This window comes from Pipistrellus kuhlii, unplaced genomic scaffold (assembly GCF_014108245.1).
Source record: "Pipistrellus kuhlii isolate mPipKuh1 unplaced genomic scaffold, mPipKuh1.p scaffold_m20_p_5, whole genome shotgun sequence".
Lineage (NCBI taxonomy): Eukaryota > Metazoa > Chordata > Mammalia > Chiroptera > Vespertilionidae > Pipistrellus > Pipistrellus kuhlii.
Genome location: NW_023425551.1, coordinates 6089410 through 6116229, shown reverse-complemented (window position 1 = coordinate 6116229; position 26820 = coordinate 6089410). Strand labels below are relative to the sequence as shown.

Here is a 26820-nt window from a genome sequence, read left to right as displayed (position 1 = left end):
TTTGTTAAACATTAGAAGAAAACTCTTATCTTCTTGTTGGCATTAATGTGCTATGATGAAAAGAGATGAGCTTTGGTGTCTGATAGTCATGTGGCCTTTAACAAGTTATTTAGTCTTTGTATCCCATCTGTAAGATGGACAATACCCACCTTGTAAAGTAGATGTGAGGATGAAATGAGATCCCAGTAAGCATTGGTATATGGTTTATATTTACTATGAGCTTGCTTTACTTTCCCCCCTCCGATTTTACCATGTCTTCATGTGAAAGTGAGAACAATCATTAAATAGGAGTCAAGACTCTTGGGCTCTAGTCCTAAATAGGCACCCTATGCATATTTGGCAAGTACTATGCCTTCTTTGTACTTGAGTTTTGTTATCTGTAAAAATGAAGGAATTGACTTGACAAACCCTAACAACCCAATTCTAAAGAAAAAAAGTTTATATTTTTAAATCAATCTAAGTTTTCCAATTAATATCACTAAACAGCTAATAAATTTTTATATTTTTATTAGTATGCACAATTTCAGAAATCTATAATTCTAAATATTCAGTGATATTGTGCCTTCTCATTTGATTAAACTGAAAATCTGTCAAAATTATTTTTCGGTTTATTCAAATAGAGTTGAAAAAGAGTAATTTGGATTTAAACATATTTACTCTTGACAATTTTAAAGTTTCAGTTTGTATGAAAATTTTAAAGATTTCGATTTGTATTTGATATTAACTTCATTTTGTTCATACCCATATTACCTTTTTTAAAAAATATGAGGAAGGAAGGGGGAGAGAGGGATGCAGAGGGAGGGGGGAGTATCAATGATGAGAGAGAATCATTGATCAGCTGCCTCCTGCACCCCCCACACTGGGGATTGAGCCCAAAACCCAGTCATGTACCCTGACTGGGAATTGAACTATGACCTCCTGGTTCATAGGTTGATGCTCAAGCACTGATCCACAAGCAGTGGGCCACCCTTCTTACCTTTTATTTGTACATGTAACTGGTGTGTGCCAACTCTAACCTTGTTTGATATCTCCCATCCGTCTTCCTCACTTTTGCCAAGTGTCTCTCTAAATGCTGATTTTAGCATATATGTACCTGCTTAAACCTTCAGAATAAAGTTCATATCTTGACTGGGGAATAACTAGGTCTGTAATCTGGAATTTGCTTCTTCTACAGCCTGATCTCTAGCCCAGTCTTTCCTCCTTGCACCCTATGCTGTAGTCATTCTCGATTGTAATTCTCCAAATATGCCTAGCTCTTTAAATAATATAGTGTTGAAAATGTTTTAATACTGTAATGCCCAAAGAGTAGATCTTGCATGTTCTCACCACGCACACACAAAAGTTGACTCTCTGAAGTGGTGTATGTGTTAATTAAATTGGTTGTGGTACTTTCATAATATATAAATACATTAAATCATTGCATTGTATATCTTTAAAAAATCATATTGTACAACCTGGATATATACAATTTTTATTTGTTAATCATATGTCAGTAAAGCTGTGAGGAAATAAGTAAAAAACAAAATTTAAAAAACAATAAATAGCATATGTTTTGGTGATAAACAGGTTTGAGTTCAAGTTTTGACAGTTACTAAAAGTATTTAACTTCTTTGATCCTTATTTTTCTCAACTATACAATGGGAATAAAAAAAATTCACAGAGAATTAAATATGATAATACAGGTAAAGCAACTAGGAGGGGGCATAATAAGAAAGGAGTCAGAGATTAAAGAAAGTATGAGGAGGAGCAGAGATAGTGGGAGAAGGTGTCTCCCCTAGAACTCAGGTACTTCTTCCTAACTTTTCAAATAGAACTTTGTGATAAAATAAGACTATGCTGAGAATGTTCCGTCAGTCAAAGAAAAATACTATAGGTTGCCCATGTTTGCATGAAGAAATGCTGGTAGAGTGAAAAACACAATAAAAAGACTGTCACCAAAAGTGGACAAGAGGAAACAAGTCAGTTATCAGCTTCCCGTGTTAATCTGATTTTACAAATCGAACCTTCCTACAACATGAACTCTGTTTTGCTTGCCAGTTACCCATGAGGTACACCATATACTCTATTATATTCAGTTATTAATTATTCTGGGCATCTAGTAATGTGCTATTTAGCTGACATAACAAGAAATTTAACAAGAAAGAAACAGGGAGATGCCACAACCAGTTTGGCTCAGTGGCAGAGCGTTGGTCTGTAGACTGAAGGGTCCCAGGTTTGATTCTGGTCAAGGGCATGTACATTGGTTGCGGGCACATCCACAGTAGGGGGTGTGCAGATAGGGAGAGCAACTAGGGGATACAACTAGGGTGTAACTTTTCCCAAATTTGGAAAAATAATTTTAAATTATAAAGGTAAATTAAGCTACATCTAAATGTAGTATAAATCTTATTTAGTGTCAGCCTTTCTTTGGGAGCTGCTCTCCCTTACTCAATTGTGTTTGTATCTGTCCTTTCTTATAATGTACTGGTTTAGAACTTTTCTAGATGGAAAAAAAACACGTAGTGTACAAAATACAAAAAATGAGTAATTACAGGATCATGCCCCACTGGCACTTTTCTTCTTAAGCATCACACTTCTTAGGAGAACATAAGGCTCTACCCGCTGTTCTCTTCTGGGCTTTATTTACTGCTCAGATCCCTGTTTCTGAACTACTCACATCACTTCCTTGTGCTCTGGAGTCTCTAAGATAGCTATATTATCTGTAGGTATAGTTCATATCTTTATAATTGATTGATGTTTAATGATAATCTCAGAACAGGATGAAAATATAGCATAGTTGGTAGTTTGATTTTTTTAACTGAATTTTTCACTAATTTTCTTAATATGATTGAATCTGTATGTTTAAAATTGCTACTTATTTTCAAAGTAATGTATTAAGTATTGTTGTTTTTTTTAAACTTAGTATTTGAATAGTATATCCTTAGTTGATGCCTTCTTAGATGACCTCCACCTGTAGTCTTTATCCATATTTCTGTTAAAACGCCTACCATTCTGTATTATATTTGTGTACACATTAATCTTCTCCACTGGACTGTGAGTTCTTTAAGAGTAGTGATTGTATTCCTTTCTACTTGCCTAATGGGTGCTCAGTAGCTACTGGTTTAAAGAGTGAATGGATAAGAGTTTGAGAAGGGTGATCATAATGTATACTTTGATTACTACCTATTATCTCCATGCCTGTACAAGAAGCTTGGGGAAGAATGAAAGAGGAACTGGAATTGTGATTCAGATGGCTTGATTCAATTTCTTAGCTTTGAAGAGATTGCAGATTTGTATGTACTAGTATACAAAAAAGTAATGATGCTCAACCTTTAAAAAACTCATCCCACCTGTTTTGATACACTTAAAAGGAACTCTCTCCACTGTAGAAGTAGTAAAGGCTTATTTGAGAATACTAGTTGATTCCAGGTTTAAGATATGAAGTGTACAAGGTGATCTGAACATCTTGTCATTTCGGAAAGCATGGGAGCTTTGAAAACCACTAGGTTCATGTCATTGTACATAGGAAGCAACTTGAAGTTATTCCTGCTAGCCTAGAAATAGAATATAATGGCCATAATCAGTTACACTCAACAGAATGTTAAAGATACAGGAGTTTATAATGATACAAAAAAATCTTAGTCACCTTTGGAGGTTGCTAGGTTATCAATTCATTACTCTACAAACCAGTACAGGGAAGTTTTTTTATCCTGCCTCTTCTGTACAAAAACTAACCATGCCTACATATTCTACAGTAATCTACAACATTTTATCTCCATTGAACTTCAGGACCACTTATTATTTAACATTTTAATGTTACCTTTTCAAAAGCCCATGCTTGGTTTGTCTCTCTAATCTAGCTGCAAATTCTTCTAGGGGAAAATTGAGTTTTTTTATGTCATTCTACAATCTCAGACAGTATTTTGTGCATATTGTGGGTGTTTAATAAATTTATTTATGGATAATTTATGAATAGTGATTAGTCTCTTCTGAGGATTCTTTAGAAAAAAATCTGGTTGGTTTTTTTGTTTTGTTTCTTACTTCTCAGGAGTGGATTTTCCTATGGTGCTACCTAAAGATAGATAATCAACTCAGTTACTCTGGAGGCTATCTGGAGCTGATATTTCATTTATATATGCGTTTGGGGGTTGTTTATTTATTTAAATACTACAAATTTTTTTAAAGGCCATTTTAAAAGTATTTGTGTAGCACTTAAAGGTATAAAATATTTAATCATACAGTAGTATATGCTTAAGTTGAATGTTCAACACTTAAATTGTCTTTTTATTAGGTTGTAATTTTATTTGCATGAGTTCATTTTACTATAAAATCGCTTCTAAAATAAAATAATGGCTTGGTTCGCTTAGCTATTGCTGATTAGAGAACTTTTCCATTATATTGGTAATGAGAATTTTTAATTCAACTATTTGCATCAAAATATTTCTTCTCAAATTAGTTAATTTTATTAACATTTGTTGATTATGCCCATCACAGAGCATAAACATTAGCTTACAGTTCTTAACATCAAGCTGTTTTTATTTTTTTTCTAGAATAATAATAACCTGGATGCCTGCTGTGCAGTTCTCTCTCAGGAGAGTACACGGTATCTTTACGGTGAAGGAGACTTGAATTTTTCAGATGATTCTGGAATTTCTGGTCTACGCAATCACATGACTTCTCTCAATTTGGACTTGCAGTCACAGAATGTTTACCACCATGGAAGAGAAGGAAATAGAATGAATGGAAGTAGGACACTAACGCACAGCATTAGTGATGGACAACTTCAAGGTGGTCAGTCCAATAATGAACTATTTCAGCAGGAGCCACAGACAGCACCAGCTCACGTTCCTCAAGGCTTTAATGTTTTTGGAATATCCAGTACATCTGGTGCTTCAAACTCAGCACCACATCTTGGATTTCACTTAGGCAGCAAAGGAACATCTAACTTCTCTCAACCAACTACCAGATTTAATCCCATCATGGTAACTTTAGCCCCAAATATCCAGACTGGTCGTAATACTCCTACATCTTTGCACATACATGGTGTACCTCCACCTGTACTTAACAGTCCACAGGGAAATTCTATCTATATTAGGCCTTACATTACAACTCCTAGTGGTACAACTCGACAGACACAGCATTCTGGCTGGGTATCTCAGTTTAATCCCATGAACTCTCAACAAGTCTATCAACCTTCACAACCTGGCCCCTGGACTACTTACCCCGCATCTAATCCTTTGTCACATACCTCAGCCCAGCAGCCAAATCAGCAAGGCCACCAGACCTCTCATGTCTACATGCCCATCAGTTCACCTACCACCCCACAACCACCAACAATTCATTCATCTGGTAGCTCACAGTCTTCTGCCCATAGCCAATATAACATTCAGAATATTTCAACAGGACCTCGAAAAAATCAGATTGAAATCAAACTTGAACCTCCACAAAGAAACAGCTCTTCAAAATTGCGTTCTTCTGGACCTCGAACTTCCAGCAGTTCCTCTTCCGTCAACAGTCAGACCTTAAATAGAAATCAGCCCACTGTTTACATAGCTGCCAGTCCCCCAAATACTGATGAGGCGATGTCCCGTAGTCAACCTAAGGTCTATATTTCAGCTAACGCCAGCACAGGAGATGATCCGGTCATCCGGAATCAGCCTACCCTCTTCATATCCACAAACGCTGGAGCATCTGCCGCCTCCAGGAACATGTCTGGGCAAGTGAGCATGGGTCCTGCCTTCATTCACCACCACCCTCCCAAAAGCCGAGCAATGGGCAATAACTCTGCAACTTCTCCCCGAGTGGTAGTCACTCAGCCCAATACAAAATATACTTTCAAAATTACAGTTTCTCCCAATAAACCCCCTGCAGTTTCACCAGGGGTTGTATCCCCTACCTTTGAACTTACAAATCTTCTAAATCATCCAGATCATTATGTAGAAACAGAGACTGTTCAACACCTCACGGACCCTACGTTAGCACATGTGGATAGAATAAGTGAAGCACGGAAGTTGAGTATGGGATCTGATGATGCTGCCTACACACAAGGTAATAATAATAATAATGATACTGAAAGGGGATCATTTTCCATTCCAGGCTTAGTGCTGTACATTTTCACTGCAGAAATGAGCATCAGCATTTTTACTTCATCTTTTAGTAGCCTTTGCGAGTATTCATATAAATTTTAAATTTCAATTTTGTTATTGTATGTAACTTGAAGTTTGAATGATAGAGTTGTGAAATGTTTAGAATAATCAACTCTTATTTGTTTTCTTAATGTTTATAACACATTTTCAGTTACTGTTTTACCTGTGATGATGCTTACTTTCCCTTTAAAATTACTGCAAATAAAAATTCATAAAACCATTTAAATCAGAGGTAGTGGACTAATATAGTAAATCTGTCTTCTTTGATCAGAATTTTTTTCATTTCTTTAATATATGCTCTTATCTTATTTTATATCAAAGTCTATATTGTTATAAGTCCTGGAATAACTTAAAGAAAAAAAAATGAATCCTATTCTTAATATTTGTCTCTTTCAGCCTCACTTTAAAAAATAAGTTAATGTGGCCAAAACTGGTTTGGCTCAGTGGATAGAGCGTTGGTCTGTGGACTGAAAGGTCCCAGGTTCGATTCCCGTCAAAGGCATGTACCTTGGTTGCGGGCACATCCCCAATGAGGGGTGTGGAAGAGGCAGTTGATCGATGATTCTCTCTCATTGATGTTTCTAACTCTCTATCCCTCTCTCTTCCTCTCTGTAAAAAAATCAATAAGATATGTTTTAAAAAATAATAATAAGTTAATGTGCCCTATTCTGTTTGGCTCAATAGATAGAGCATTAGCCTGCAGATTGAAAGGTCTTAGGTTCAATTTCAGTCAAGGACATGTACCTTGGTTGTGGGCACATCCCCAGTAAGAGGTGTGCAGGAAGCAGCTGATCAATGCTTCTCTCTCATTGATGTTTCTAACTCTCTATCCCTCTCTCTTCCTCTCTGTAAAAAAATCAATAAAATATATTTTTTAAATAAGTTAATGCAACAAGCTTTCCTTTTATTTGGAACTGTTAATAGAAATGTTAGCTTTAAATCTCTCTCATGTCAGTATCCTTTTCTGATATAGATTAGTTGGTATTGGCATAGTACTAAAATATATATTAATTTATGTTCATAAGAAATACATTGTTTGCCAAAACTGGTTTGGCTCAGTGAATAGAGCGTCGGACTGAAAGGTCCCAGGTTCGATTCCGGTCAAGGGCATGTACATTGGTTGCGGGCACATCCCCAGTAGGGGGTGTGCAAGAGGCAGCTGGTCGATGTTTCTCTCTCATCAACGTTTCTAGCTCTCTATCTCTCTCCCTTCCTCTCTGTAAAAAATCAATATATTTTTTTAAAAGAAAAAGGAAAAAAAAGAAATACATTGTTTGATATGCCCTCTGCTGTAGAATGAACAGAAGAAAAAGGTAAATTAATGGAACTTCTACCAGGAACCTGCTCATCTCATCACCAAGTCTGCCACCATCACCACCATTAGCCCAAAGGAATAAAATTACATTTGAGTCCTTAAAGTACTACAGGAATCAGACAAAAATGAGTGCCGAATAGGGAGAAAATAATTTTTTTAGAAATTTCAGCTTAAAATCTATAGATATAAAGAAGAGTCTTATTTTACCTATTAAAAACACATATTGAAATGTAGATACTGGCCAGTTACCTATCTATACTTTTCTCTTTCGCTCATACCACCTGACTCTAATTAATTTCTGGAAAGTACTAATAACTACTTTATCATTCACTGTATTCTGAGAACTTCTGGTGTTTTCTTTCATTCATAGAATATGCTTTTTGTAACATTGGCAACTCATTCGAACCAATTTTCTTGGAGGGTGTGGAAAGGCCTTCTTCCTGTGTTTTGTTATAATAGCCAGAGGCTCTTAAAAAACTGACGCTGCTGCCCAAACTGGTTTCTTATTCTCTGATATGTGTACAGAAATCCACCTGTGGTATTGATCTAACTGGTAAACAACAGTGTTTTTTTTTAATTATATTAACATTTTTAATGATATTTTACTTTTTTTTTTTTTCATCTCATTTTTTATCTATATGTCTATTATGTCCATGCTGGTACTATACTGTCTTGATTATTATTACTTACTTTTTTTTTTAAATTGGGATGTGTAAGTCATGCTTTGTTCCTTTTCAAAATTATTTGGGCTGTTTGGGATCTCTGACTATTACATATAAATTTTAGAATTAATCAATTTTAATTTCATTACCCTCAAATATTTTCCTACATATACTGTTTTTTATTTTATTTTAATTAATGTAGGAACAGAAGGTTGTATAATGAAAATTAACCCTCATTACAGACAATTAATAGCTATTCATAAATAGTTCATTTTCTATTCTGCTGGAAATTGAAATTATGTATCAAGCATATATATATATATATATATAAACATCTTTTTTAAAAAATGGAATAGAGTATTTTGATCTTTTTCTTTTTTTTCTTTTTTTTCTTTACTATTCCAGGTCAATAAGTGTAGGTCTGCTTTCTTTAAAAATGGCCACATAGTATTTTGGACATAATCTCTTAACTAGTCCTTTCTTGATAGACCTTAAAATCTTGCTTTTACAAACTGCAGTAAAAATTCTGTATATACATATTTGTGTCCTTGTCCAAGTATGTTGGCAGAAGATATTACTCATAGTGAAACTGCTGTGTCACAGGATATATGTATTTTTTTATTTTGATAGATGTATCACTTAGGCTTGGTTATACTGCAGTGACAAACTGTGTCTTCAAAACAACAAAGGTTTATTTCTAGCTCACTGGCCATTATAGATTAGCTGGTGGGATCTGTTCTATATCATCCTCACTCAGGGACCCAGTATGAGGGAAACTCAGTCTCTAGGTTTCCAAGACAAAGGAAATACAGCAAATCTACACTGTTTCCTTAAGCTTCTGCCCAAACACATGTTACTCTTTAGCTAAGACACGTCACATAGCCACACTTAATTCAGACAGAATGGAGAGGCTCAATTCTATATACAGTAGTGCCCTCTTATCTGGAGAATGTGTTCTAAGATCCCCAGTGAATGCCTGGAACTGCAGATATTACCAAACCATATATATATATTTTTTTTTTTTGTGTGTGTGTGTGTGTGTGTGTGTGTACACATACACATGTTTTACTTACACATACATATCTGTAATAAAGTTACACTTACAAATTAGACAGAATAAGTGATTAACGACAATTATAATAAAACTAGAGGCCTGATGCACGAAATTCGTGCAAGGGGCTTGGCCCTCACCACTGTGGCTTCGTCCAGAAGTGTGTCCAGAAGGTCATTCGGCTGTCTAGTCTAATTAGTCTATTACGCTTTTATTATTATAAATGAGTAATGATAGCAATATACTGTAATGAAAATTATATGAATGTGCTCTCAGTCTTTCTTCCTCTCTTTCTCTCTCAATGTCTTATTTACTGTACTCACCTTTTCAATTATGGCTTCTCTTTGGAGCATATGAATGTGTCGCGATGGCCAGCATCACCACTCATGTGCTTTAGGGATTAAAAGTAAAATGAGGGTTCTTTGAACATAAGCACTGAGATACTACAGTTTTATCTGATAACCCAGAAGTGATAAACAAGGTCGGGAGTGGGGAGGTCATGTTATAGATGGCACAAGATTTCATTATGCTACTCAATACAGTGTGCCATTTAAAACTTATGAATTGTTCACGTCTCGAATTTGTGATTTAATATTTTCAGGCCATTGTTGACCAAGGGTAACTGAAGGTGAAACTGCAGATTAGGGGGAATTACTATACCTAGAAGGCAGAGACCCAAAAATATTTGGTGAAGGGAATGACTACCACAGAACATGTTGCCAATTTTAATTTTGAGACTCTCCAAAGAGATTCTTCTACTAGAGTATAAACTGGTAGGATATTTATTTTTCTCATATTTATAAATGGGGAACTTCTGGCAACATTTTTAAGAAGGTACTTTTCTTCCCTCTCCCACCCACATATGTGATTGGAAAAAAATACATTTTTATCATTCTGTTGGTAAAAATGTCCTGTTTTGGTATTTTTCATTTACATCTTTAAATATGAGTAAGTCCTGGTTGGTGTGGGTCAGTTGATTAAATATCATCCCATGCACCAAAGCGTTGAGAGTTTGATTCCCAGTGGGCAGATAGCCAAGTTTCAGGTTTGATCCCTGGTTGGGGTGTGTGCAGGAGGTGGCTAATTGATGTTACACTTCTCACATTGATGTTTTTCTCTCTCCCTCCCTCTCCCTTCCTCTAAAATCTCAATAAAAAAGCATGTTCTCCAATGAAGATTACAAAAAATATGTAAATATGAGTAAGATTGAGCATCTTTTCAAGTATTAATTTTTTTAAGCCATTTGTAGTTCTTATTTTGTGAACTTGCCTTTTTTTGTAGACTGCCTTGTCTATTTTTCCTAATGTTATTTTAACTTATTCAATAAATTTTTTTGTTTTATAAACTTTACTTTTATATATTTATGTTTATCAACCTTTTTTTCTTCTGGTTTCTGGGTTTAATTTTATGTCTTATTTATAAAGCTCTTCTCCGTACCAAGATTTTAGCGGGGGGAGGGAGAACAAAAATTTTATGTATATATTTTCTTTAATTATATTTCTCCCTTAAAACCTTGAACTGGCCTTATTCTCTTTCATATGGCATCTCTTCAAAAACTTGAAATAGCTACTATATTTCCTTTTAAAGTATAAACCTTTCTAAACTATAAACATTCCCAGTTCCTGTAGTGGCTCATCCCGTTCACCTTTGAGGCTCTGAGCTTTGATGTGTTTAGACCCCATTTTTCTTTTTCTCTCAAACAAAAGTTTTGGACAATGTCTCTACCTTTCAGCATCTTAATGATATACAAATGAATGCCAACAAAGTATTATCAATCAGAGGCTTTATGTTCACCTATTATTAATAATGATGCACAAATAATTGAAATTGCTTAAAAATAATTACAGAGATTAAACATCATTTCTCATAGTCTTCTTACTATATTTGTTGCCCAAATTATGGGCCTACTTACAGAACTGTTGCAAGATCTGATTTTAAACTGACCTTTAAAATGGCGAAATAGATGAAACATCATGATGCTTTATTTTAGAATAATTGCCATCTCTACATTCTTTGCTCAATCGCCAAATGACCGTAATTAGACAGTGTTGTATAAAACAGATATTCCTGCTGTCAACAGTTTCACTCTAGAAAAATCTTGGTTTATTTTAGAAGCTGACATTGTACCTTCTTAGGTACAGTGATTTAGATATGTACCTGACTGAAGCATATAAAACTTACAGTGACAGGCAAAAATTTTAAAGAAATAAGTACCTAATACATTTCCAGTGGCAAATTAAAAAAAAAAAAAAGGCTTAAGCCCTAGCCGATTTTGCTCAGTAGATAGAGCATTGGTCTGTGGTTTGATTCCAGTCAAGAGCACATACTGGGTTCGATCCCCAGTAAGGGGCATGCAGGAGGCGACTGATCAATGATTCTCATCATTGATGTTTTTTATCTCTCCCTTCTCCCTTCCTCTCTGAAATCAATTTAAAAAAAAAAAAAAAAAGGCCTAAGATCTTTTATCCATAAATAGCTGGTACATTATCCAATGGCAAAGGTATTTTGTTAATATGCACATTTCATTTTTTTTTTCTTGTTATTATATGTGTACATATCTTACCATTGCCCTCCCCCCCACATCCATACATGCTCTCCCTCCCCAGAGTTTTGCGTCCATTGGGTATGCTTATATGCATGCATATAAGTCCTTCTTGATCTCTTATCTCCCCCATATTTCTTTTCTTTTTTTAGGTTCTAGAGAAATTAGACATTAAACTATCGAATGCCTAAAATTAGTAAAGCTTTCACCATCTAGAGCTTCAGGTGTGTTTCTCTAATTACAAATAAAGTTTAAAATTGTCTTCATTGTTCATCAGAAACTGACAAAAGTTTAGTAAAGGCTAAATTTTCTAAAATTGCTATATAAAATATCTAACAAACTTATTGGAGTTTTTTGAGAGCCCTAGTTTTTTAATTAGTGGTTATTTTAACAACCACAAGAGGGAGTTGCATGCTTAAATTATCTTTTACATTTTAATTTTGAAAGATGATTTAAAGGGTACTAAATATTTTTTATACCTGTTATTTCTCCTTTTTTGTCTATTTCAGAGGACAAAATGGCTAGGAAAGTTTAGAAAACCAAAGAAGTCAATGTATGGTAGAGGTGTTAAATAAATCACTTATTTCAATGCAAGCATATAAAAGCCACTTTTCTGCAATGTGAGCAACCTAAAAAGTCTTGCCATATCTCAAAAACATATTGTCTTACTAAGTGAAAAATATTAAGACTAAATATAGAAGGAGACTTTAATATAAATCTCAACTTTTCTGTAAATATTTCTATTTCTTGGACTTAATATTAGAATTTTACTCTCTTCATTAAAAGTCAAATTGTTTCATTATTTTACATATAATAGGAAGCCATCAAGTGACTATAATTTTCAAGGTTTAATACAAAACTTAAGTTTTTACCCTTAACGAACTTGAAGTTTATTTGAGAAATATACTTGATAATGAAAAATCTAAAGTTCTGAATTTTTCCAAATGTTAAATGAAATGAACTTCTCAGTGTGATTATTTATTCTGGTGGGTTTTTTTTTAAATAAACTTTTATTGTTCATATTATTACAAAAGTTCCTCATTTTTTCCCCCTCCACCAGGTTCCTACCCCACCCTCTGCCCTTTTCCCACCCCCCATTGTCCTCATCCATAGGTGCACAGTTTATGTTCAGTCTCTTCCCGCACCCCCCACTCCTCTTTTCCCTGAAAATCATCAGTCCACTCTCCTTCCATACCTCTGATTCTATTATATTCAACAGTTAATATTGTTCATCAGGATTTTTAATTCTTATCTCTGCTTCATTTATCTCTTCTTCTGGATAATTCACTAGTTCTTTCATTTGGGGAGTGTTTCCTCATTTTAGTTGTCTGTTTGGGTTTGTGACTATGTTTTAGGTAGATCCTCTACACTAGTGTTTCCCAAACTTCTCTCATGTTGAGAATCACCTGGTGGAGTTGTTAAAATACAGATTCCTGAATCCCAACTAAGAAGTGCTAAACTAGAATTTTTGGGAACATATAGGTAAATTGTATACTTAACTAGATGTCCTCCTCTGGTTAAGGGAATGACTCAGTCCTTTCAAGCCTTCAGCCCTCCTACCAGTCTCTGTGCAGTCTCCCACCTTCAGTCCTTGGGTATCAGGGTTCTCTCCTGTGAGTTTTCCATTGATTATTCAGGAAGCCTTTCTGCATTTCAGTTGCAATTCCAGCTTGTTCCTGGGAGCATGTCCGTGCAGCATCCTCCTGCTTTGCTGCCATTTTTGTTGATGATGATTTATAAATACAGTGTGATGATCTGTAAACTCTTGAAATAGTGGTTCAGTGCAAATATCACAAATGAAACTGCAGTTATAGTCTTATGGTTTAAATATTTGTAATATAATTGGATATTTCATTTTATCAAGGTATACATATTTGTATACATACATATATATATGTTCTATATGCACATTATATACATTGCTTCTGTACATAGACACAATGATGTGTCTGGATGAAAAATTTTTTTTAATCCCTTGTCCCACCTTCAGTGGACGCCCTCAGTTTAAAAGCTCCCTTCAGCCATTCTGATTCCCAGTTTCTCTGTTGTCTCTTTATACTAGAACTTCACTTATTCAGCTGTTTTAACATTCTGGACCAACTTTTTATTTATTTTGCATTGACATATCCTCATATATTCCACCACCTTGTCTTTCCATTCTACAATTTTTGTTCCAATCTATTGTATATATGAAATTTTCATTTCAGCAGTGATGTTTTTAAATTTCTGATACCTAGTTCTCTAACTCCTTTTTCATAGCAGATTTGTGTTTTGTGGGTACATTATTGTCTTATTAGAATTTAAGTTCTTGGCTCTCCTCAGTTATCTTCACTTAACTTGGATTTGGTCTTTCCCATTATTTATCTAGATCTTTTTCTTATCAAATGATCCTCAGATGTGTAGTGGTCCTTGTCTATTGGTTCATACATTTTAAGAATTAAGGACTATGAAGGCTAATTGAAAATCCTTTGTAAAAAGTGAGATTAGTTACTTGGCACACGGCATTGTGTTGATAAGTCAGCAGCCAGCTGCTACAAGAGAACACTCCATCATCACCACCTAGCATTCTCTGTTTGTGGACCAGCTTGAGAAATGTGTTTGGGAGCCTTACAAATAAGCTCACAGGTACTTCCCTTCAGTGGGATGGGAGAGGTTGATTGTTCTATAAACAGACATCCAATTAAGCTCCTGATTTCTGGCCCATTCCTCACTTCTGTCTCCTGTTGTTACCTCTTTTCTCCAAAGTCTGGAGTCTCTAGATTTCTGCAGGGCAAGTTCTGCCTCTGTGCTAAGTGCTCTCCTTATCTAATGAGACTAGCTTTCTTCACCCTTCTCATAAGTCAATGCCATTTCATCTGCTCTCATTCAATCTTCCAGAAACTGGCTGGGATCTCTTGTCCATTAATTGCTTACTTTCTGTTGTACCATTGGATTGTACCAGTTTTATTCATCTCATTTTCATGGAGTTTTGAGAGGCAGTAGAATATATATAAATACAATGCTCAAATTATCCTTAAACAAAAATCCTAATATAATTTATTCTTCATAGATTGGCTTTTTAAGTCCATATTAGTCTGTCTATCTAATAAAAGTCTTAAGCGACTCTTACACCCAGATGACCAGAAGATAACCCGACACGTCCTGACCAACAGGGGGCAGACACTCAATGTAGGAGTTTACTCCCACAGCCAACCTCCCACTGTCAGCCAACCTCCCGAAGCCCCCTCCCGCACAACTGGCTGACCCCCATTGGCCCCAGTCGGGACTGGGCAAGACGACCCTAACCAGCCCCATGATCGCCAGCCAGGTCGAGGGACCCCACCCATGCACAAATTCGTGCACCAAGACTCTAGTATGTAAGTAATAGAAATGGGGAGATTTTTTTTCCTTCAGCTAACCCACTGGAGTCTGTAACAAATCACCCCTCCTATATAAGTATGTGTTATTGGATGTGCATGAGCTTATTAATTCATGTATAGGTGTGGTTGGTATAATTTTGTTTGATATCAGTTATTATGCCAAAAGAAAGAAAAACGTAAAAAGCCAGTCTAAGGGATTCCTTAAATCCCTATTCAATAATTTCCCGTAGAAGAGGTAGAATTTTCTAGCCTCTTCCCATAACTAGCCCTCATTTTTGTAAGCTTTCCTGAGGCTCTTTCCAAGCTTTCCTCTTTTTTTAGACCCTGGAAATTTCTATGTAAAAATCTCAGATCACAAATGTAAAGGGAACTAGACATATAAAAATCCAGGCACATAGAAGAAAGAATTGCTAAAAAACAGAGATCAGAACTCTTTCCTACTGTTTTCAGAGCATTTAAAGCTTGTTTGTAATTAATAGACATATTTAAGAGATCCTGAGTGGTCTACAAACTGTGATAGGTTTGTCATTTCTAACAATCATTCTAAGGTTTTTGTTTGTTTGTTTTTTAATATATTTTATTGATTTTTCTTACAGAGAGGAAGGGAGAGAGAGAGAGAGCTAGAAACGTTGATGAGAGAGAAACATCGACCAGCTGCCTTTTGCACACCCCCTACAAGGGATGTGCCCGCAACCAATGTACATGCCCTTGACCGGAATCGAACCTGAGACCTTTCAGTCTGCAGACCGACGCTCTACCGCTGAGCCAAACCGGTTTCAGCTCATTCTGAGGTTTTATTTTTACAAGAAATAAATGCCTCTTAAATTCTAAGACGTTAGATTCATAGTATTATTTTAGGGCTTGCATTTAAGAATAAATATATTCATATTTGGTCACAATTTTTCTATTGAGACCTTCTCTTCATTGAGTATTTTTCCTCTGTAAATCCCATTGTAGTAGCTCCCTGGTGGTGGAAGTGGGTTGCTGGAGCAGTTTGCATTTGCTTCTTCCAGGCACCCCAAGAAAATCACCAGCCTGGGGCTAATCCTACATAATGAAGAGGTAATGTGCAAATGGTCTTTACATGTGATGGTAACAACCCATCAGCAGGAGGGCATGGCAGCGAGGAGGAGAACTATAGGAGGGCAGGGCAGTGAACTGCAGTGCGGCAGGGCCACTAGTGGTTACAATAATTTCAAACCCTGAAGTCTCTGTCTGCCCTGTGGTTTAAATTATGACCACTCAAGTGTGATATAAACTGAATTTCCATTTCTCAGGTAATCTTTTCTCATCCCCCTCTCCATAGAGAATACTGAATGACATCACAGATGTATATCTTATTTTCTAATTTCAGCATAATCAAACCGTTGTTTAGTCATTAGAACCACTAAGTAAATGTCTTTAATTATTCTTTTACACATTTTAAAAAATATATAGCGACTTTCTTAGGAAAAAATCTTCAGCATTTTAAGAAATGCTACTTTTAAATAATTATTAATTTGAACAAATGATTAACTAATGCCACTTAGGACATGTTGGTAGGTGGTTGGAGTTTAGAAATGAAGGAAAGTATCTTACTTCTGGTTTGCCTTTGCCTTTCCCTGCATTCCACTTCCTGCCTCCCTCTTTTGTTGTTCACTCAAAAAATAAAACCCATGTCCTCATCTTTTAGGACAATAAATAAACCCTAATGCAGAATTCCTATGTTTTGATAATAGAGGGATAAAACTGCAGTTTAAATAAAATCAAATTAATTATACAAGCTTGACAAAACAAGCTGGGGTAGACAGGTTTTCAACCAGGAATATGTGTACCTTCAAAAACACCTCCCTGTGTTATGCAATATATATTAAAATGGCAGGGAAGATACCAGGATTTTAGTGCTTATCAGAATTAACCATGGTTTTTAAAACTGAAACATAATGCCCTCATATTTGTTTCTTCCAGTAAATAAGAAAGGAAAATTACAGAGGGAAACATCTGTGGATTGTATTAGTGTCTGATTTTTGTTCGGGAAAATTGTCAACTGTTTAAAGTTCATTTTGAAGTACTTGAACCTAACAGCCTTCCCCAATCCATACCCTAGTTCTGGTTCTAGAATACACTACTAGATTAAATGACCTGAATGTGTATTAATACGCCATAGCCTTTTCCTTTTTAGATTCATGGAAGTTTGAGTTTAGTTGAAGATGACTAGTCGTTCAGCATTATTGTGCTTTTCCAAATCTGCCTGTTTTCTCATGACAGGATCATCCCAAGCTGCCTTTTAATAGAAGTGGATTCAGGTGTCTTCACTTTCAATCCAGTATCCTAAAAAAAAAAAATGAGCCTCATACTGTCCAGGGATGGCTCACAAGAACATACATCAATTTTTATGACTTAATAGATTTCCCAAGCAGTTCATCATTCATGCTACTTGTGTGCTTTTTAAAAATACGTTAGGAAAATATTTTTATAAAATGTGATTGTAATATAAGAAGATATTTGATTTCTCTCAATATATAGTTTTTACTCTGAAATTTCAACAACTTAATGTTAACATTTATGTGGATTAAAATCAATCTGTTTTATTTGTTGATTCATCAAAATAAATTAAACCTAATTCACCCCTTATAAAATATTTATAAAATATTTTTATTAATACCTTCTGCATGTTAAGACATATCAGACTTTTGGGAGTAAAAGGGCTTTCAGAAGGTCAGATGTAGATTAAGTAGTACCTAGTAAGTAGGTTAATTGACTAGACCAGAGCCTTTAGCGAAGTTAATAGCCTAAAAATGTTGTGTTTGGCCATAAAGTGGGTTTATCCAAACTCTGAAAAAAAATTTTTTTTAAAGAGTGACATTTGTCCACTTAACTAAGGTAATTTTCAAGTTAAGAAGTTTTGAAATTTCTAAACTCACAATATTTTGAAATGTTTAAACTCAAAATATTTTATTTTAATGTATCTTTGGCATTCTTGGCAAACTCTTGTCACAGAAATATTCGTTTGTTTTGTTTTCACAAGGCTGCTGAAAGGTTAATTGACTAAAGTGGGTGAGTCCTCATGTTTACTAATATGTATTGCAGCTCTATTGGTACACCAAAAGGCCAGAATGGAACGACTTCAAAGAGAACTTGAGATTCAAAAGAAAAAGCTGGATAAACTAAAATCTGAGGTCAATGAAATGGAAAATAATCTAACTCGAAGGCGCCTGAAAAGATCGAATTCCATATCCCAAATACCTTCAGTAAGTCTTTCTATAACTGTTGTGGCCTCTGTGCTTGAACGTGTGAATAGGCAATCTGTCATAAGTATAAAAGCTTGATCTAGTTTTAAAAACTCTTAATTCATACTTGTTCTTCTGTTCTTACCTTCCCCTGCCAAACTCAACTGTTTCTAACTAATGACACGAGAATTCAATGTAGATCCTTCTCACATGGAATTATCTTTCAGCTGGAAGAAATGCAGCAGTTGAGAAGTTGTAATAGACAACTCCAGATTGACATTGACTGCTTAACCAAAGAAATTGATCTTTTTCAAGCCCGAGGTAAAGTTCAGTGCATATTCAGCAGAAATTCAATGTATAAATATACCAACTATTTTCCTGTGGCTGAAAACAGATTTATCAATCATAATCTTATTGTTTCAGATTTGACTTTAGATCCAGATAGTGCTAAAGAACTATTGGTTTTTATGTTCTCTTCCCCTTGCACCCCCCCTAAAAAAATATTATATACTTGGTTGAGGAATGATTTGATGCATTTATATCCTTCAAATCTGCTTCAGTCATGTGTTAAAGGGAAGACAAGGATTAGTATCTCTGGCTGCATTGCAAAAGTATTAGGTCTAGTAATCATTATTGTCGTTTTCTAATACTTTTTAAAATCGAATTTATTTAAACAATACAACAAAATTTAATCAACAATATAGTTGCCGTTGTTTTCTACTACTTGTGCCCAACGCTCAGGAAGCATTTTAATCCCTCTGTTGTAAAATTCTTGTGATTTTGATGCAAAAAATTCGGTCAATGCATTTTTGAGGCATTCTTCATTATTAAATTTTTTTCCAAGAAGAAAGTTTTGCAAAGAATGAAACAAATGGTAATCGGAAGGGGCAATATCAGGAGAATATGCAGGTTGAGGGAGAACTTCCCATTCCAACTGGCGCAGTTTTTCAGCAGTGATTCTTGCAGTATGCGGTCGTGCGTTATCATGGTGAAGAATTACGCCCTTCCGATTAATCAGCGCGGGTTCTTTTTCTCTTAAAGCTTGGGCTAACCTTTCCAATTGGGCACTATACACTGCACTTGTAATGGTTTGGTTAGATGGTAAAAGTTCATAATGAAGAATTCCTTTAAAATTCCACCAAACACACAACATCACTTTTTTCGCATGCAAGTCAGGTTTTGGCGTGGGCTGCGGAGCCTCATTTTTGTCCAACCATTGAGGCCGCCTTTTCAGATTAACATACAGCACCCATTCTTCATCTCCGGTAACAATTTGCTCTAAAAACGGCAAACGGTTTTGATGAGAGAGGAGCGAACTGCAAATTGTGACTCTTAGATTACGGTTGTTGTCCGTCAACTCATGAGGAACCCATTTTCCAAACCTTTGGACTTTGCCAAGTGCACGCAATTGGTTGGAAATTGTTTTTTGTGAACAATTTAAAGTTGTGGCAAGCTCTTGTTGGGTAATTTGAGGATTTTGCACCAAAAGAGCTTGAAGAGCTTCTTGATCAAAATTGGACACACGGCCTTGACCACTCTTGTCATCTAACGAAAAATTTCCCTCGCGAAATTTCTCAAACCAACGCTGGCATTTTTCTGGCGCTAACTGCATCTTGACCAAGAGCACTACAGATGTTTTTTGCAGCCTCACTTGCTTTTCTTCCTAATTGGAACTCGTAAAGCATGCAGTGCCGAATATGCTCTTCATCCGCCATCTTCTTAGCCCTAGTTTTGCAACAAAAACCAAACCAAACACAAACTTTTTCAAGCAAAACTTTTAATTGCACTTCACACGTTCTGTAGATACCACGTGTTTGAAGGTTATGTCAATACAAGTCAACGCCAAACAAGATTTTAAACGAATTGTTTAAAAACGACATTAATTATTACTAGACCCGATATTAGCTATTATGTATTAAGTGAAATGTGTTATTAGCTATTTCATATTAGTGAAATGTGCTACATCACATTTATTAACATTAAAATGTATGTGCTTATACACCTTTTTAGTATTTTCCATTTGTCCTTTTACCTTTCAAGAACTATGCATGCAAAACATATTTTAAAAAGTATCCCCAACTAATGACACTATCTTAATTGACAAATAGGAAAGAGAATAAAAATATGGCTTGTACATTTTTAGGACAATGATAGTTTATTATTTTGAACTATTATTAACAAGTAATCGATACTTATTGTAGTTTTTAAAAAGTTTACAATTTAATTCAATTTCATAAACAATTAGAATGAAATTTTATAACTTAAACCTAATTCTAAGTTTGAGAAATAATAGAAATATATAAAATGGAAAAGATAGGAAAGGGAGGGAAGCCAACAAAAAAAGAAGTCCTTAATCACACTTTTGAATGTGTGCCAGAAGCCATTAAAACTGAAAGATGATTCATTCTATTTTCTTTTAAAACGTTAGTAAGCTGTTTATCTTGAAACATTCATAGCAAATGCCATAGTTTAACTTTGGAGAGAAAAAGAAAGGGCTGGTCTAGAAACTGTAATTCTGAATTTGTTCCTTTTGTTTAAAATCTGAACCATTATATTACATCAGTGCAAGGTTTTTATACGTATTGGAGGCCAAGCTGTTTAGTTGCTTAAGGCCATGTTTGATCATTTAAAATTATATTTTAAATTGTTAGGTATTTTATTTTGTCCCATAGAACAGGGGTCTGGTTCTAATTATATCACTGTATTACTAGCATTAGTTTGACTTCTTCCCCAGTTTACCACTTATAACCTCTCTTATGAGTACTGTACTATGCCTATCTCAGCGGTTTTGAAATCCTTACATATAATTTGAGATTAGAGGTACAAAATAAATGAAAAGCATTTCTGTGATTATTTTTTAGAAATAAAATATTTGGTTTTTTAAAAAATATATTTGGAGCTATAAACATTGAAATATTTACTTTTTATATATTTCAGGACCACATTTTAATCCCAGCGCTATTCATAACTTTTATGACAATATTGGATTTGTAGGTCCTGTGCCACCAAAACCCAAAGGTTAGTGTATCCATTAAGTGTGAAAACTGTTACATATTGAAAGCAAGATTTCAGAAAACATTATTTTTAGCAACCTTCCTCTCTAGAAGTGCTTCAAACTTAGACATTTTTGGATGGATTCATTAGGAACATATTTGTTGATTTTTATTTATATGCTCAGGGTTGGGGAGGATGCAAAAGTATAAAGTATTTAGCTCTTTAAAAAGTAGATATCCTTAAGATGTCCTTAAGATTCACTCCCAAAATATCAATCTTGGCCCCCCCCAAAAAAAATCATCAGGTGCAAAAAATTTGTATTCTTTATAATTTTGACATGATGAGGAAGATATAATAGGGAAGTTTATTTTTCATGAGTAGCCTGTTTTATTAAAATTGTGCATAATTCTGTATAATCAAATACTCTGCATTTCAGATACATGATTTTTAAAAACTATCACCTACTATCATTTTACAGCATTGACATTAATAGAATATATGCTCTCCAAACTAGGACATGTCAAAATATGTGTGTGGAATTTTTACTCCAGGCATTAAGTATAATTTAAGTAGGCCTACCTAATCTTGATTTTTTTTTTTTTTTGATTTTTTTTTTACTTAAATGTTTTTGAACATAGCTGAAATGTAACGAACTGTTACCATAGCAGAGCAAAGGTGAGGCGAGGGCGTTCGGCACAGCGCACAGTGTTCAGACCCTGGGCTGCTTGATGTTAAGGAATAAATGGTGGTGTAGCCTGTTTCCTTAAAAAAGAAAAAAAGAAAAAAAAGGTGTTTCAGACTCCGAATGAGTTCCTATAAATTATCTTTTTACTCTTTCACAAACTAAAATCTAAGAAAAATTTTTTGTTTTGCTTCAACATAAAGTACTTGTGTGTTGAGCGTGAAGGAAAGAGGTAGAATATATATAAAATAAGACTGGTCTTGATAATTATTGAAGTGGGATAAGCGCATGAGGGTTTATTTTACTGTTCTCTCTACTTTTGTACATATGTTTGAAATTTTGCATGGCAAAAAATTTTTTTTAATTCATTACTTAAAAGCTTTTTCACAAAATATAGAAATTTGTACCTGGTTATTTTTTTAAGAAATAACAAATGAGTCATTTTTGCCTTCAGGCTAAAATGAGAAGTTATTAGCTTCACTGGTTTATTTAGTTCTTAACATCAGATCTGCTTCACTGTGCAGTTCTTTAAGCTGAAATTACAGGCCATCTTGTGCAAAGTAACTTCTTTTTTCAGTTCTGATGGTTTAGTTTCCAAAAATCTTTAATAAAATGATTTGTAATTCAAAGTACTGAGATTGTGCAGATGTAAGAAAACCAATAGAGATTTTTCATTTTAAAAAGTATAGCTCCTCTATTAATTACCTTAGATATTAATTAAGATGTTGGTATTTAATTATAGATTGAAATTGTTATTCTAGATTAGTTGCCCCTCCTACCTAAGAATCCTTTGTAGTTAAACCAAAAGGGTAGACATTTTCCAAAAAAAAGGTGCCAAGAATGTTTTCTAACACCTGAGTAAATCTGAAATTTATTTTAAGGTGTTTTAGGGGATACTAGTATTGTCAGATCCTTGATTTTTTAAGTATTTTCAAGTTGCTCATGCATGTGCCTGAAAATTGTGACCAGTGCCTGAGTGTGGGAGTTTTGCAATAAAGTGCTCCTGAAAACTGATCCGTAAATAAAAGGGGCACACAGTACTGAACACCACTTAATTATTTTTAATTTGTTATAAAAGCTTTCTATATTTCCACCTAACACAATAGTTTCCTTTTAAAATAGCAGGAAAGATACCATTTAGTTACTGTCTCAGTAACTGAATGATAGTAGGAAGAATTGTCAAATTAATACACATTGTTTTAATAGTTTAAATCATTAAATTATAAACCTGACAGGAGAGATCTAATAATACATTTTCCTTTTACTTTAAACTTTCCCAAAATAATTTGAAGGAATACTGTTCCAAATTTATAATGGGATCCCCCTAAAAAAGATCTCTAAGTATAATTTCATTTTAGTCACAACTTTGGAGAAATACAATAATTCCTTATATTTAAGATATCTCTGTTCATTTAAAAACTCTAGAACATTGGCCTCTTAAAGCTGCACTGACTTTATACTTATCAGTAAGAAAGATTAGACCTAAAGGATATGTGATTTATCTAAGATCACAGAGCAAAGAAATCAGGAGTTAGCAAAGCCAGGTGTAGAACTCCATTCTCACAACCTTCAATCTAGTGCTCTTTCTACTGCTTCATACTAAATTTGATTTTAAAATAAAATAAAAAATGGAAAATTTTTTACCCTGTTAACTTCTCCAGGGTCTCTTATCAGTTAATAAGATTATAGAAATGATTTCATCTTTATATTTTGTATTCAAAGCTTACATTTTCAGCAGATAAAGAACATTTAACAAAAACTTACATTCCTGGTAGAAAATAGAAATAGAAATATTGCTCAATGGGAAATGAAACTCTTAACTTTAATGAGATATAAATTCACTGTAAGTGTTGTGTTGTGTTGTGTTGTAGGACACCTTTCCACAATCTTGGGTGACATTATGGGAATCTTTGCTATCAGTACTATATGATTTGATTTTCCTTTTTTCCTGCTATAAATTGGGGGAAATGACGCTGGCTTCCCCTTTATGAAGATATTGAGGTGACTGACTACCTAATGTCTATGTAGCTATTCCCCAGGGGAGAAGTAACAACTTGATGGAGATTGGTGAGGACCAAGCTTGTGTGTCATTTTCAGTTAGATGCTTCATCTGGTTAACAGCTGACTTCATGCCGTGTAGTACAAATAGTGCTTAAGATTGCCAGTAGTTTATGACTTGGTGATTTTCCCTTCTAAAATAACTATTTTGCTTCCTTACAGATCAAAGGCCCACCATCAAAACACCAAAGACCCAAGATACAGAAGATGATGAGGGGGCTCAGTGGAATTGCACTGCCTGTACTTTTTTGAACCATCCAGCCTTAATCCGCTGTGAACAGTGTGAGATGCCAAGGCATTTCTGAGCCAGTAGGCCTTACATCTTCTCCAAAACCACATCTGAAGTTCAAGAAACAAGTCTGTCATCAGGGGGAAAGTTTCACTGCTACTTAGGATTTTGTCAAATTGAAGGTGTGACAAGATGGTGTTGTGCTAATGTTCAGTGTCAGCCCACGGAGCTAATAATACCTCAGTCTGATATCATGGGCAGTTGAAATTCATCGTATGAAAGGTAATCTGCTGAAAGACTTGGTTGCCCGCTGCCTAACCATGTACAGTGTTACCAGTAGCCCATTACGGATAATTCTCAAAATATTAGTGCCTACGTGTTCCCAATTCCTTTTTCCCCTCATGTCACTACTGAATTTTGACAGGAGGAAGGAATAAAACGATGGCTTTTTTTTAAAGCTTTCAGTGAAACACTACAAACGTGAAGAAAAAGAACAAGGTTTAACTATTTAAAAACTGTTTGCTGCCGCACAGTGCCCGCGGAGAGGGGAGAACGTCACACATCTGTGGTACTCTTGGCCTTGTCTTTGTCTTCCCTGAAACGTCTCCACTATGAAGCCAGCATCTAGGGTCTAAAGATGAACAGGAAAGCAGCATGCATTGTCTGTACAAATATGCAGTGAAGTACCCCAACGCTTTCCTACTGTACAGATCTCTCAAGTCTGCTTTAAGTGATTTCTTTTCTCCTTTATTATTTCCTTATATTTCTATATGTATAGTGTAATAGTCTTTTGTTAACTAATTTTCTTTTTTCCTTTTAGTGATTAAGCACGATCATGTCCCTTTTTAAGCCTTACCCAAAAGAAGCAATGCCTTAAGATAAAAAAGCATTAATGAAATGAAACTATGCACAAAATACTTCCTCTACTTCCTCTGTGCTTTACCCTCATGAGTGCCGATATTCTGTGAAGACATACAGATGCTGCACAATGAATTGCAAGAAATATTACAAGACCTTTGTCTACAGGTCACACTATATACTGACTTTAGTGGTGGGTGACACAACAGTGTTCTGTCTTCCACGGGGAAGCTTAAAACAAGATATTTTTAACCCACTGAAAGAGCAACAAGGTTAAACTTGCTTCATCTGCCTGGTGTCCCACAGAACTTCCACAAGAGATCACTATTGGGAAAGTACAGTTTCAAAACCAGCAACAGCAGCAGTACCTACAGCCCCTGTTTTTTTGAAAGAGAAGTTTAGATGCTTTACTGTTGGGGCAATTTGTTTCTAAACCTGACTTGGTGGCAGTATCATGTGTATTTATAAAACAAGGCTAGTCATATTTAGGACAACTGAAGAAAAGCTGGAAAAGAGAAAAACAAGCAAACTTGAACACTGAAGCAACCTCAAGCATCTCTTTATTTTCATGATATATTTTTATAAGGAAAATAAATATTCAGATGATCAGGAATGTATATAACTAAATAAAATCAAGAAAAGAAATAACAGTATGCATTTAAAAAGAATTATGAAATTATATATCAGTGCTTAGAATGGGGCTAATGGAAGTGCTGAAATGTAGCAAAAGATAGGAGATAATGTAGACTGTCACCCATTGTAAATGTTTGCAAATGGATATTTTTTAAATAAACAGGATTATTACAGGTGATCTATATGAATGTCAAAGCCTTGAATTCCAGGTTTTGCACTGTGTATATGTGAAGAAATATGACAATCCTAGTTAATTAGACAGTAGACCCACAGCCTTTACATTTGATGCATTTTGCTTTAAAATAGGCCTTGTTTTTCAGCTTCCTCTGCAGTTCTATGTGAAGATTGATAAATCAGTTTTTACTTGTTTTATTAATAAAATGTAATTTGGATATCTTGAGTTGATGGTTTTGTGATTTAGCTGGGTAAACTATCTTTGTAACAGATAAGTTATTTATAAAAATTAAAAAACTTATATTCTAATGTGGATTTTGTGACTTGTTTTTAAAGTTTGTGGGACAGGAGATAATTTATAGTTAATTGAAACCAGAGAAAACTCATTGTCTGTAGCCTTCTCATGACATCATGGCATTCAACTGCATTATTTGGATTATTTTTATTAATTTCCCCAGGCTTTTTAACTGATGAGAGAAACCAGGTTTCAGCTAAGAAAAAAAAAATTGAATATAGCATCTTTTTTCATAGTTAGAGCTTTTCCTTTCTTTTGGGATTTTTTAAAGTTTACCCCATTGCTGAAAAATGTGATTTCTTGGGTCATTTAGCCTGAGGAGTCATTTAGTTCATGTTTGCCTCAAATAATGTGTAGGTACAGAGAATGGTATTCCTCTTGAAGAGCCCCTTTGTATTAAGTTTTCTACAAATTATGACTCAGTTTTTCTGAACTTGAAAAGAGCAAAGTAGCACTTACTGATCCCCTTATGACGTAACCATAGAAAACCCTGCCTTGTCTTGGTCTTTTAAACCTGATGGGACAGGAATATCCTTTATCAGGGAATATGAGGCCTAGACATGGTGGTGGTCTGGAGACCACCTTCCAGGAGTCATTGCACTAAGATACAATTACAGGTACTAAGAACCGCAAA

At 34.9% G+C, this 26820-nt stretch overlaps 1 protein-coding gene across 10 annotated transcripts in view; it reads left to right on the top strand.

Moving 5' to 3' along the window:
* TAB2 (TGF-beta activated kinase 1 (MAP3K7) binding protein 2) overlaps positions 1-26200 on the top strand; it is a 63065-nt gene extending 36865 nt beyond the window's left edge. For 6 of the 10 annotated variants that reach the window (XM_036413238.2, XM_045573085.1, XM_036413240.2 and 3 more), the window contains 5 exons: positions 4530-6027; positions 18124-18284; positions 18491-18584; positions 21201-21281; positions 24160-26200. In XM_036413238.2, coding sequence (XP_036269131.1) covers positions 4530-6027; positions 18124-18284; positions 18491-18584; positions 21201-21281; positions 24160-24302 — 1977 coding nt within the window. In that variant the 3' untranslated portion in view covers positions 24303-26200. Of the gene's footprint in view, positions 1-4529; positions 6028-18123; positions 18285-18450; positions 18590-21200; positions 21282-24159 lie in introns of those variants that run through there. The other 4 variants (XM_036413241.2, XM_036413242.2, XM_036413243.2 and 1 more) reach the window with 4 other exon arrangements.
* Positions 26201-26820: the final 620 nt, after the last annotated feature.